This window comes from Dama dama, chromosome 6 (genome assembly GCF_033118175.1).
Source record: "Dama dama isolate Ldn47 chromosome 6, ASM3311817v1, whole genome shotgun sequence".
Classification (NCBI taxonomy): domain Eukaryota; kingdom Metazoa; phylum Chordata; class Mammalia; order Artiodactyla; family Cervidae; genus Dama; species Dama dama.
Genome location: NC_083686.1, coordinates 23,977,246 through 23,992,031, shown reverse-complemented (window position 1 = coordinate 23,992,031; position 14,786 = coordinate 23,977,246). Strand labels below are relative to the sequence as shown.

General features: G+C 35.5%; 1 protein-coding gene across 4 annotated transcripts in view; it reads right to left on the bottom strand.

The window, feature by feature from the left end:
• CNOT6L (CCR4-NOT transcription complex subunit 6 like) overlaps positions 1 to 14,786 on the bottom strand; it is a 113,085-nt gene that overhangs the window by 48,932 nt on the left and 49,367 nt on the right. For all 4 annotated transcript variants that reach the window (XM_061145736.1, XM_061145735.1, XM_061145737.1 and 1 more), the window contains exon 4: positions 13,157 to 13,242. In XM_061145736.1, the coding sequence (XP_061001719.1) occupies positions 13,157 to 13,242 (86 nt within the window). The remainder of the gene's footprint in view (positions 1 to 13,156; positions 13,243 to 14,786) is intronic.

Genomic DNA, 14,786 nt, shown 5'->3' with positions numbered 1-14,786 from the left:
TATATTACACATGGAGAAAAGGAAGATCTTTCAAGTGAAAAGAAAACTTATCATTACCAAGATGAGTTAGTGAAATACAGAAGGAAATAAGAATTTTTTTAATGACAGTGATCAGGGATATCGGAATACTAAAAACAAAACAAGCTACTGTTAACAGCCTAAATGTTTTCTTAAGAAATAAAGACAGCATTTGTTAAGACAAGCATGAAAAAACAGTAACCAGATGTGAAAAAACAAAAAGTGTAGAACTTCCAGAAATGAAGGTTCTAACTATTAAAACAAACAAAATCTTCAATACAACACACACCAACTCAAGTATCTAAAATTAAATGACACTGACCAATGAAGTGATTAGAAAGAACGTGGAGAGCCTGGAACTCTCAGAAGTTGCAGGATCCTGGTGGAAGTGTAAAATAATACAACCATGGTGAAAACCTGGTTAGCTGCTTCCAACTGACTTGAAAGTGGAAAAGGAAACTTCCTGGGCTGATGGAAATGTTCTACATCTTGAGCTAGGTAGTGGTTACACAGATGGGTGTTTTTGTCAAAATTAGCCAAGCAGCATCCTTAAGTATTTAGGTATTTTACTATATGTAATTGGGCTTCCCTGGTGGCTCAGTGCTAAAGAATTCACCTGCAATGCAGGAGATGTAAGTTCAATCCCTAGGTTGGGAAGATCCCCTGGAGGAGAGTATAGCTACCCTGGAGGAGAGAGACAGAAGAGCCTGGCCAGCTATGGTCCACAGGGTCACAGAGTTGGACACAACTGAAGCAACTGAGTGTGCATGCAAGCACGTAATCATAACTAATAAAGTACTGGGGCATGGGGACCATGAATGAGGGACTTTCCTGGGAGTCCAGTAGTTAAGAATCCGTACTTCCACTGCAGGGGCACAGGTTAGGTTCCTGGCTGGGGAACTAAGATCCCACATGCTGTGTGGGGCTGCCCAAGTATGTTAGTTGCTCAGTTGTGTCCAATTCTTTGCGACCCCAGGGACTATGGCACACCAGGCTGCTCTACCCATGGAATTCTCCAGGCAATAACACTGGAGTGGGTTGTCATTCCCTTCTACAGGGGATCTTTCTGACCCAGGGACTGAACCCAGGTCTCCTGCACTGCAGGTTGGTTCTTTACCGTCTGAGCCACCAGGGAAGCCCCCAAAATAACAAAAACAAAACAAAACAAGACACCATGAATGAGTTGAAGTGAAGGTGCTCAGTCGTGTCGGACTCTTTGCAACCCCATGGGCCTACCACGCTCCTCCATCCATGGGAATTTCCAGGCAAGAGTACTGGAGTGGGTAGCCATTTCCTTCTCCAGAGATGAATGAGTTAGGTAGTAGATTATACTAGCTGAAAAGAAAACAAATGAACAGGAAAACTATATCCAAAGAAATTACCCAGAATGCACCACTGGGCATCAAAAAGATGTAAACATGAGACAACAAAAAATATGGGACTTAGAACAAGAAATCTTAATGTACAATAAATTGGAGCTCTAGAGAGAGCAGTACTTTGTTTTCTGCTCCAATATGTAAAGAGATTGGAAGTTGACTCTTGCTGAGAGTTAAGAGACTTCTTCCTGGAGGAGAGGGAGGAAGTTGTCATTGGCAAATGTCTTAAAGTTATAGGTGCCCAAGATCAAAGAAACATCTGGAGCAAATAGCAGACTAACCAAAAAGTTTAAAAGAAAAAGCTTGGAAATGAGATGTAAATATGGGCTCTGAAAAGCTCTGACATATTCCTGGGACTCCAGAAGGTAATACGTATATGGAGACCTATGCACATGTTTAGGAAAAAGCCTAAAAACAGCCTAAGCTCTCACCCCTGTCTGACCTTGAGGTTATGCAATGAAAGAAGTGAAGGACGAGGCAGAATTATAAACTTCCTGGCTGATTACTGATTGTTTGCCCCCAAATACACACTGAGCCACTTGGCCAAGAGTGGGAGACTTGCTGGTTACAGGCATTTATCAAAATCTCTGGCCAAGCATTAGCTGACCATAAACTGAATAAAGACTTCAATGGCCACACATGATAAAGCATACAAAGTTAGTTCTGAGAAGTCACTAAAGCAACAACAACATATACAAGCAGCAGCAACAACAAACCCCAGAAGGGGAAAGAGTCTAATTTCAAAGTTGCCACATTATTTTAAATGTCCAGTTCTTAACAAAAGAACCTACAAAACACACAAAGAAACAAAGAGAGTATGTCCCAAACACAGGGAAGAGACCCATCAATACAAACTGTCCCTAAGAACAATAAAAACTGTACCCAAGGATTTACTAGAAAAGACTTTGAAATCTACTATTTTAATATGCTTAAAGAGCTGAAGAAAACATGCCTAGAGAATTAAAGTATGAGAATGACATCTCACCAAATAAAGAATATCAAAAAATAAACAGAAATTATAAAAGGAACAAAATAGAAATTATAAAACTTTTTTAAAAAATCACCAGAAGGGCTCAAAAGCAGTACCAGACGGGTAGAAGAAAAGATCTGTAACTGTGAAGAGAAGTTATCTGAAATTACACAGTCTGAGGAAAAGAAAGAAAAAAGAATGAAAAAAAATTAACAGAGCTCAGAGATCTATCAGACAAGTATACCAAATTATACATAATGAGAGTCCCAGAAGAGGAGGATAGAAAAGAACAGGAAAAAAATTTAAAGAAATAATGGTCAAAAGCATCCCAAATTTAATGAAAAACATTAACAGAAGAAGTCAAATAAACTCCAAATAAAATAAAATGTAAGAGAGGCCCTGGACAAATTATAATAAACTGTCTAAAGTCAAAGAATCTAAGATAGAAGTGACACATGGTGTACAGAGCCTCAAAATAAGATTAACATCTGATTTCTCATCAGAAACTATAGAAGCCAAAAGGCAGTAGAATTACACATCCCAAGTACTAAAGGAAAAATAAAAAGAACTATAACCAGGAATTCTATATCCAGCAACAATATCCTTCAAAAATAAAGGGGACAGTAAGATATTCCCAAATAAACAAAACCTGAGTTTCTCACTAACATACTAACCCCTCAGGAAATACTAAACAGATTCTGTTAGCTGAACTGAAAGAAAACAGAACAGTAACTTGAATCCATATGAAAATCAGAGCACCAGTAAAAGTATTCCACACACTAACATATAAAAGACAGTGTAAATTTAATTTTCTAACTTTTCCCCTCCTATCTAATATAAGAGATAACTGTACATAGCAATAATTACAAATCTATGTTAACAGGCACACAACGTAAAAAAATATTTGTAATAATAGCAGCATAAAAGAGAAGTGAATGGAGATACAGATGCAACGTTCTTTTATATTACTGAAATTAAATTGCTACTAATCTAAATGAAATTACTGTAAACTAAGATGTTAACTGTAATCCTTAAGGTAATCACTAAGAAAATAACTCAAAATAATACAGCAAAAGAAACAAGGGAATTAAATTCGTACATTGGAAAATATCCATCTAGCACAAAGAAGGCATTAATTGAGGAACAGTGGAACAAAAAGAACATAACACATACAGAAAACAAATAGCAAAATAACTGACATGAATCCTACTTTATCAGCAAACACATTAGATGCAAGTGGATTAAACTCAGATTAAAAAGCAGAGAACTGCAGAATGACTAATAAAACAAGACTTATATGCTGTCTAGAAAAGGCACACTATAAAGACAAAAATAGACTGGAAGTAATCTTTTACAGAAGGAGATACACCCTATAAACAGTAACCAAGAGAGCACAAGTGGCTACACTGAGACAAGGATAACCCCAACGTCTTGTATTAATGAAAAACTGAATTAGTAGTTTAAAACTTTTCAACAAAAAAAATTTCAGGCCAATATATTTTTACTGGAAAATTCATCCCATAAGGTAAGAAAGCAATAATACAAATGGAAACTATTCAAGATGTCTGAGTAACACTTTTCCATTCAATTTACAAAGTCAGCAGTATCCTGGTATCAAGCCAAACAAAAGCATTGCAAAAAATATACTACAGAATGTCTTACTATCATAAATGTATACATCTTCAACAAAACACTAGCAATACAGTATTTCAACAATATATTAAAAACAGAACACGTTATGGTCAAGTGGTATTTAAAATGGGACAAGAAGGAGAGTTCTGTTTATTGATAGAAGGCTGATTATTACTGAAAAACCACCAGTGTAATTCAGCAAATAAAGTAAAGAAAAAAAGTCATGATCATCTCAACACTTGCAGAGAAAGTATTTGACTAAATTCAACTTGTACTAATGACAAAAATCCTCAGCAAAAGTGAAGTCATAGAAAAGTGAAAAGTGAAAGTCATGTCCGGCTCTTTGCCACCTACAGTCCGTGGAATTCTCCAGGCCAGAATACTGGAGTGAGTAGCCTTTCCCTTCTCCAGAGGATCTTTCCAACCCAGGGATCAAACCCAGGACTCCTGCATTGCAGGAGGATTCTTTACCAGTTGAGCCACAAGGAAAGCCCAAAGTAACAGAAGGGAAATTTACTTAACCTGAAAAAGCATCTACCAGAAAACCTGCAGCTACTAATAACATAATTCACCATGAAAGACTGAACACTGTTTCTCCCTAAGAGTGAGAGTGCAGCAAGGTCGTGCAGTGTCACCATTCCTATTTAACACTGTCCCTGGCAGTGCGATAAAGCAAGAAAAGAAAACACAGAAAGAAAGAAATGGAAAGATCTGTATTCACAGAGTAAAAGGTTGTAAAAGTTCCTAGAAGTAATAAGTTTACAAATGTTTCAAGGGACAAGGTCAGTATACATTTAAATAAACTGCATTTTAATTCTATAAAATATCAGTGAATAACTGGACATTTAAAAGGCAACATCATTTATAATAACATCAAATAAACAGCAAACCCAGCAAAAATATATAAATCTAGTAAAATATTTGCAAGACCTGCATGCTGAAAACTACAAAACATTGAAGGAATAAAGAAAACTTGCATAAATGAAGAGGTACACAGTATTCATAGATTGGAAGACTCAATATTAAGTGTCAAGATTAAGATATTTATTCTCCTCCAAACTGATCTACATATTCAATACAATTCCAATAAAAATTCCAACAGGATATTTTGCAAAAATTATAAGCTGATTCTAAAACTTACATGGAAATGCAAAGCATTTAGATGTGTCAATGCAATTTTGAAAAATAACTACAGAGTTGAGAACTCATACTATTTAATCTCAGAGCTTATCATAAAGCTACAGTATTTTGGTATTTGCATAGATCAGTGGACAGGATAATATATCTAACAGTAGACCCACACATCTTTGGGTCTAATAGGCTTTGTCAAAGTTGCAAGAAAACTCATGTAGAAAGTATAACCTTTTCAATTAACAGCTGGAATGACTGGGTGTGCATATGCAAATGAACAAACTTTGCACCATATACAAAAAAATTAACTCAAACCACAGACCTATATGTTAAACCTAACTATAAAATTTCTAAAAGAAAATCTTCACATACTTGGATAAGGCAAATAATACCTCTTAGGTATGACACCAAAGACAATCCACAGATGAAAACAAGTGATAAACGGGACTGCAGCAAAATAGAATATTGCTTTTTAAAGTTTCTAATTGAGAAAATAAACATACAAGCCATAGACTGGAGAAAACATCTGTAAAACATACTTTAAAAAGGACTTGAATCCAGAACATTTAATGAACTCTCAAAATCTCAGTGATTAGAAAATATCAATTAGGCAAAAGTTGCCATAATTACTCATCAGAGAAATGACAAATTTAAACCACAATGAGATATTACTATATACTACTAGGATGAAAAAAAAATAGAACATACTGATAATACCAAAAAGTGCTGACAAGAAGGCACGGCCAAATAAAACCCTCTCATACATTTGGCAGGAATACAAAATGAAAAATCCACTATGCTCCATTATCAGCCAGATAAACAGTCTAGCAGTTTCTTATGAGGTTTAACATACATTTACCATACCACCTGGCAGTTCCACTCCTATCTATTTACCCAAGGAAAAGAGAAACTTACTTCACACAGAAATCTATATAAATGTTTACAGTGCCTTTATCCCTAATCAACCATACCTGGAAACAACCCAAATGTCCTTCAACTTGTGAACAAATAAAATTTAGTAGTATATCCACACAGTCAGTTACTACTCAGCAACAGAAATGCACTATCAAAATACACAACAGTGATGAACCTCAAATACATTAAGCTAAATGAAAGAATCCTGACTCAGAAGTTTACACACAATGTTTCCATACATGACACTTCTGGAAAAGTACTTGCCAAGGGCTGATAGTGGGAGAAGGTGTTGACTTCAACGAACACAAATGAATTCTGGAGGATAACAGAACAATCTTATCTCTCAACTGTACTGGTGGTTATGCAACTGCATACATCTGTTAACGTTTACCAAATGTGAATGTCTGTCAACAAAGGTCATTTTCACTCCATGCAAATAGTTTTGTAAAAAGTTGATAAAAATTTAATTTTTTCAAAAATATATTCAATATACAATTTCAAGAGTGACCACTAAGAATCCAGAAATAAAATGTATAAATCTCAAACCAACAGAAGTATACAGGTTGAGGAATGAACAAGGTTGGGGGGCGGGGAGGGGAATCTGTTTTTAGAAAAAGGCAAAAAGAGAAAAATCACACAAAGAATGGAATCAAAAAGTAGGACGGCAACAATACAAGAACATCAACAACTGGAACAGAGTTAAGGCAACTGGTCTGAACCCACACATTAAAAACAAAAAAGTCAGACTAGATTAAGAACAAAGACCAATTATATACTATTTGTAAGAGACATCTAAGCATAAGTACACAGAAAGACTGAAAGTAAACGAATGAAAAAAGACACATTCAAACAATTTCCAAAAGAAAACTTGCATAGCTATTATATTAGATAACAAAGACTATAAGATAAAAATACTGACAAAAGGCTCACAACCTAGTATCAGGTTCAATTTACCTGAAGGTAGAGCAATACTTTGGCCACCTGATGTGAACAACCAACTCACTGGAAAAGACCCTGATGCTGGGAAAGATTGAAGGCAAAAGGAGAGGATGAGGTGGCTGGATAGCATCACTGATTCAATGGATATGAATTTGAGCAAACTCTGGAAAATAGTGAGGAAGAGGGAAAGCTGGCATGCTACAGTCCATGGGGTCGCAAAAAGTCAGACACGACTTAACAACTGAACAACAAGAGAAATATACAGGCATAGATGGTATACCTAACAAAATAATCTCAAAGGCTATAAAGCAAAGGCTGACAAAACTGCATGGGGAAATGAACAAATCCAGAATTTAAATGGAAATGTTAGCATATACAACTTAAAATATTCAAAAAGCGAACAGCCAAAAATTTATAAAGATACAGAAAATCTGAGGAACACCAACAAATTTGATATAATGGAGAAATATATATAGATGTGTACCTAATGATTAGAGAAACAATACTCTTATCAGATGCAGTAAAACATTTATAAAAATTGATCACATACAAGGCCATAAAGTAAGAACAGATGTAAAACAACGGATTCATACAGGCTACCTTAAGTGCCTATAATGCAATTAAGTTTAAAGCTAACAATAAAAGAAAGCTAATCTAAAGTCACACATCCATGGAAATTTTAAATAACTGATGAGTCAAAGAAGATATGATAACCTGTATTAATAATAAAGCTTCCCAGGGAGCATAAATGGTAAAGGACCTTCCTGCCAATGCAGGGGACATGAGAGACACAGGTTCAATCCCTGAGTTGGAAAGATCCCCCGGAGGAGGGCATAGCTACTTACTCCAGTATCCTTGCCTGGAGATCCCATGGACAGTGGAGCCTGCAGCGCTACAGTCCATAGGGTCACAAAGAGTTGGACACAACTGAAGAGACTTGGCAGGCACACATAATAATAATACTTAGGCCAAAACAATGAGAATGTTTCATATCAAAATCATGGGATGCCAGAAAACTGCCCAGTAAATTTACAGTCTTGACAAAAAAAAGTATGATCTTAAATACTTTTATGTATTTTCAAAGAGGTAAATCTAAGTATGAATAAGCCGTATATCCAACTTAAAAAGGAAAAAAATTGTAACATTGATAAATGGAACAACAGAATAAAGAAAAACAGAAACAAACCAGTTTTTAAAAAATAAAAGGCAACGCTGATTCACTGAAAAGAACATAACTGACAAACTCCTGGGGAAATAAATTAGAAAAAAAGGCACAAATAATCTTACTAATGAAGAAAGGGGTAATATAAACAGAGCTTAAAAATATATTTAGAGAATATCATGAACACTTTTATGCAAACAAATCTGAAAACTTTAAAAAGCTAAAAAATTTCAATATTACAGATATGGTCCAGCAAAACTGACTCATGAACAATTAGAAGGACTTGACAGTTCTTATAACTACAAATACATTGAGGTGATAGTTTCACCAGGCAATGATAGTTTTATAGCCTTGTTCCACAAAAATTTCAAGAAATGGATTAATTACATCCTATACGAACTCTTTGAGAAAATTAAATAAGAACAGTAAAATACAGGTCTATCTTATTCGTCAACATACAAGAAAAATCTCTTTAAAACATTGTTGGGAAAAGCAGTCCATCAGTGTCCCTCTGTTCCCTTCCCCATTCTTCGAGAGTGTAACTGATTCTGAGGTTTATCTGTCTCATGATACGGAGCGGGTTCTGTAGCTAAATAGGCAACTATTAATAAATAGGTCAAGGCAGCCAGAGTACTACATCCATGTAACTCTTTGCACCTCTGGGGAAGCAGGACTAGATTTATGTAGTTACCTATAATATTTGTTGCTTGCTTGCAAAGTGCTGGACCTTTGGACTTGGATTACTCAACTGCAATGCAAACTGTGTACACAACGTGTGTCTGGACCCATCTGGTAGCTTGCATGATAATGTTCTTTGTCTCTGACCCAAGAGTCTCATGTCTTCTACCACTATCCATGAAACAATAATTGGCTAACTTAGCTTGTTCAAACTACCATACAACTGAACTCATTTCACATGCTAGCAAGGTCATGCTCAAATCCTTCAAGCTAGGCTTCAACAGTACGTGAACCAAGAATTTCCAGATGTATAATCTTGATTTAGAAAAGGCAGAGGAACCAGAGATCAAATTGCCAACATCCCTAGAAAATGCAAGGGAATGCCAACAAAAAAATCTACTTCTGTTTCATTGACTACACTAAAATCTTTGACTGTGTGGATCACAAAAAACTGTGGAAAACCCGTAAAGACATGGGAATACCACCACCTCACCTGTCTCCTGAGAAACCTGTATACAGGACAAGAAGCAACAGTTAGAACCAGACATGGAACAACAGACTGGTTCAAAATTAGGGAAGGAGTATGTCAAGGTTGTATATTGTTATCCTGCTTATTTAACTTATATGCAGAGTACTTCATGGGAAATGTCGGGCTAGAAGATCCACAAGCTGGAAGCAAGACTGCTTGGAGAAATATCAACAATCTCAGATATGCAGACAATACCATTCCAATGGCACAAAGTGAAGAGGAACTAAAGAGCCTCTTGATGAAAGTGAAAGAGGAGAATGACAAAGCTGACTGAAAACTCAACATTCAGAAAACTAAGATCATGGCATCTGGTCTCATCATTTCCTGGCAAATAGATGGGGAAAAAGTAAGAACAGCGACAAATTTTATTTTCTTGGGCTCCAAAATCACTGCAGACAGTGACTGCAGCCACGAAATTAAAAGATGCTCCCTGGAAGAAAAGTTATGACAAAGAGCGTATTAAAAAGCCAGAGACAAAAAAAGAAAAAAAGAAAAAAGCCAGAGACATCATTTTGCCAACAAAGGTCCCTATAGTCAAAGCTATGATTTTTCCAATAGTCATGTATGTTTGTGAGAGCTTGACCATAAAGAAGGCTGAGCGCCAGAGAATCGATGCTTTTGAATTGTGGTGCTAGAGAAGACTCTTCAGAGTCCCTTGGACAGCAAGGAGATCAAACCAGTCAATCCTAAAGGAAATCAACCCTGAATACACTGGAAGGACTGATGTTGAAGCTCCAAAACTTCGGCCATCTGTTGTGAAGAGCCGACTCACTGGAAAAGACTCTGGTGCTGGGAGAGATTGAGGGCAAGAGGTGAAGGGAGTGACAGGGGATGATATGGTTGGATGGCATCTCTGACTCAATGGTCATGAGAATGAGCAAACCCTAGGAGATAGTGAAGGACAGGGAAGCCAGGTGTGCTGCAGTCCATGGAGTCACAAAGAGTCAGACACTACTTAGCGACTGAACAACAATGCTCTCTGATAGATTATCTTTCACTTATTGATTTACAAATGCTCATCAGATAATATAGAAGTAAGTACCTTGCCTCCTCTATGAGTGACAACTGTATTTTTAAAATGCTACTTTTAAAAAGGTACTGAGAATGTTAGATAAACGGGTATGTCGTTATTCATTTTATTATTTTCTTTAAAATGTTACTCTTTCTATATTATATTTAGTGAATTGAAAAGTTCACATAGTAAAAGAACTTTCACTGTCACACTCCTTTTTATTTTAAGGGAGATAAGCAATTCGTAGGAGAAAGGTAGAAATTTTCACAGTTATTGAAGTCATAAATTTTTTATTATTGGGGACATGAATGTTTAATGCTTGAGGAACTCTTTGGCCCCTATATCAGAGAAAGTATTGCTTTACCTTAGGACACGAATTTCAAATTATTTAAAACTTACACCTTTTCTTTCGTAATAATAGAGTTTGAATTTGTCTTTTAAGCGACTCAACAGAACATTTCCAGCTTACTGGACTGGCCACGTATGCAGTTTTTAAATTGGCCTTCTTCGTATCCTAACTCCTAAAATACCCAACCCACCACTCATACTCCTCAAGTCTCAAAATAGAATTTCTAAAAATTAACTTGGTGAGCCAGGATGATCAAAATCATTATCAAAATGTCAGTATCTATGTTTCAGAGGAAAACAGGAAATGGAAGAAAGGCACTCCTTTTTCTAGTTTGAAGACAAAAGGGAATCTCAGAGGCAATCCATTTTCATTGTTTCTTTTAAATATATCACAGCACTATTTTAAATGCTCCATTCTACTCCCTCCCCCTTTTTTAGACACAAAATACCACTACATGGTTATTAAAACTGATGATGAATTATTTCAAGTTTTACCTCCCTAAGAATATACAGCTACCATTCATTAGGGACACTTTATTCCTTCAATTCCTTCATAAAACCAACCCTGTTTTTACCATCTTAAAGTTATGAAAGGTTGGAAGGGCTCTGATTTTCTTTCATTTCTAAAAGGTCCTTACCCTTCCATACTGATTACCTGAACATAGAATAGCTCTGCCAGAAAAATAAATCTTCACAGAAGAGAAAAGGGCTGCATACAGGCATTTACCATAGAACAAACTGAAGTTTACTGAAAAGGAATTTATTCCAGAGCACAGAGATAACTAAGCTGCATCTAGTAAAGCAGAACTGGTGCCTGACTTCAAAGTCTAAAGAGAGATTTTAACAAATGTGAATCATCAGCAGACAAAACTCTAAAATCAAAGGCCAACCAAAGATTATAGTTTGGAAAACTAACATTTTAACCAATAAAAAAGAATAAAGGACTAAGGAGACAATAGATATTCAGGATGATTCATTCAGTTGATACAGAGTATAAATTTTCTGAGAACACGTCTCTACATGAGATAACATGGAATAGAGTTGTGAAACAGAAGATATATAATATTTGCTTTTTCAGGAATGTTACACAGTATAAAGGGTAAGTCCAACTGGGTTCAATAGCAAATTATTCATTTGTCATTAACATGCTCTCCATCAATATGAGAAGGAGGAAAACAGCTCTTCTTATTGATATCGAAAGTAAGAAACAATGGTTATCCTTGGAGACAGAAAATATACAATTATCATAATCAGTATGAAATTGTGAGTTCCATATTTCATGAAATCTAAGATTATACAAAGTGATAACCATTCATACTTATTAAAAGAAAGGAACAGAAGCCCCCACTCCAACTCTAGCTGGATAATTGTTTCAACTATAAAATAAGATTTAACATATAGAGAATAAGGTGAAATTTAACTGTTGAGACACACCTTGGGTGAATCCTCAAGAAAATATTTTAGATGATAAGTATGCCCCTGTCTGTTTACTTCATACATGATTTAAAAAAAAAAAAAAGGAAAATCCTACAAAGAAACTAAAATCACAAGTTAGACCATTCATATGACCCAATTTACAAAGGTTTAATTGTATAAGGAAGCCTAATACCACTTTTGTCATTTCATTCATTTCAACAAATAACATCAGGAATCCTACCACTCTTATTCGAGCTTCTTTCTTAATGCTCCATTGTATGACTTAAGCAAACACAAATAGAACATGTTCATGAGACTTAGTAGTCTTTGAAGAAGGAAAATAAAACATACAAAAGTGTGTATTTTATAAGGCTTTGATTAATGTTCACTCCTTATTAGCACAAAAAATGCTTAACCAATACAGTAAATCTGCATTTAGTCCTCTGCATTCAAAATAAGCCCTTCTTCCTATGCTACGCTCTAAGAGAAAAATATACAAAACAAGTATTTATGTGATTTGAGTATGACTTTCATCCCAAACTGAGATGATACCATCAGAGGATGGATTAATATGCTTATATACAAACAACTACACTTACTATCTGAGCTCATTTTTACTGTTATGCTTTTCCCTTATATAATATGTTAATACTATCTACTCTTATCAAAATCAGACATTCTGACTGAGGTTATAATTTATTATGTTATGTCACTGTTTTTAAATTTTTTTAAATGGGAAAAAAAACTACAGTGCTAAGAGTTAACTTAAAATATCTCCTTTAAGAAAATGCAGAGGTTTACAGAAAATTAAAAATAAAATTAAAAAATTTTTCCTCCATACAAGCTTGTTAAAATGATGGGCCCCTGTTGAAATCCTGAAGCTCAATTTGATACAGAAGAATCACTTTTCTCTTAAGAGGAACATATGGTTATATTCTGACCTAATTTTAACCCAAATGGCCTTTAAAAGGCTAAGAAGGCTTCAATACTGAGTGTCAATGCTATCATTTAAAAAAGAAAAATCACTCACCTTTCAAACCTAGAGTTTGTAGCTGGAAGAGCCGACCAAGTTCATAAGGCAAAACCCGTAACAGATTGTTATTTAAAAGCAATTCCCTGTTTTAAAGAAAAAAAAAAACAATTTTAATATATCAAACTTTATTAACACACCCACAGTTGCTGTTCTTAACCTGCCTTTTAAGATACCATGAGTGATATCTACAATCAAGGGATATTTCTCTGTATTCATCCCAAAATGTTGTAACTACCACATTTATTACCAGTGTTTCTATGAATCTATTCATTCTCTAACACAAATTAGAGGTATAGGAATTGTATATCACTCTCAAATCCACTCCCTTTTCTCACTCACCCAAAATTCCTCTCAGATACAAATCAAGAGAGGCAGACAGCAGATATCCTCGAACCTAGCCTCAATCATAGAAAAAAAAAATTTTTTTAAATAAACTTCAGGATTTACTTCAGTAGCCAGTAACCCATTCAAATTTTATAGCATTACAACTATAATCACTTCAAGATACAACAATCACTGACAGAGAATATAAACATTAAAAATAAAGCACAGGATAGTATAAACAGGACAGCATACATGAAGATCTGAATTTATGACCATGAAATTTGGGGCAGATTATAGAGAAAATGACTAAAAGGTATAAAATCAAACACCTAAGTATAAAAAAAAATAACAAAAACATATAGTAAAGGGATGGTGAAGAATATTTAAATATTAAATGTTTAAATTTAAACATATGATAGCAATTTTTTAACATTACTACTCAGCAGTAAAAAGGCAGGAAAGCAATCCTTGTTTTCATTGGTTCCCCCATGCCTCAATGGGTAAAGAATCCATCTGCAATGCAGGAGACATAGGAGACGTGGGTTCAATTCCTGGGTCAGAAAGGTCCCCTGGAGGAGGAAAAAGCAATCCATTCCAGTATTCTTGCCCAGAGAATTCTATGGACAGGAACCTGGCAGGTTACAATCCATGGAGTCACAGAGTCGGACACAACTGAGTGACTAAGCACAACACATACAAGGTCTCCAGATGCCTATAAAATTTTCGCCTATGAAGACATTCTTTAAGAATCCTGTTTTTGTTTGTGTTAGTCATTCAATCGTGTCCAATTCTTTGAGACCCCCATGGACTGTAGCCCACCAGACTCTTCGGCCATGGAATTATCCAGCAAGGAATACTGAAGTGGGTTGCCATTCCCTTCTCCAGGGGATCTTCCTGACCCAAGGATCAAATCCAGGTCTCCCACATTGCAGGCAGATTCCATCTGACTCACCAGGGTTTCTTAAAGAATCCTGAAAGACTAGAAATAAATCCATTTATTATCACGTTTTTAAGGTTTCCTTAAGGAGTTGTAATGTATAAGTATACCTTGGTTGTAAAATATGTTCCTAAAAGCTTTACTAATAAGCAAATCATATTTTCCCAATTATTTCTGATTAGTCTAGATTAGTCTAGCCCAAATAATTCTGCTGAGATTTGTCACCTGAGTGTAAAGCAAGAATAAAGTATTTCAGCCCTATCCCACCTCAAGTCTGTCAAAAGAAATTGGTAATGCACATTTCGGCCAGAAAACTTCAAATTTGAAGGAAGGAAGGGAAAGAAACATTCCATGGAGGCCAACTCA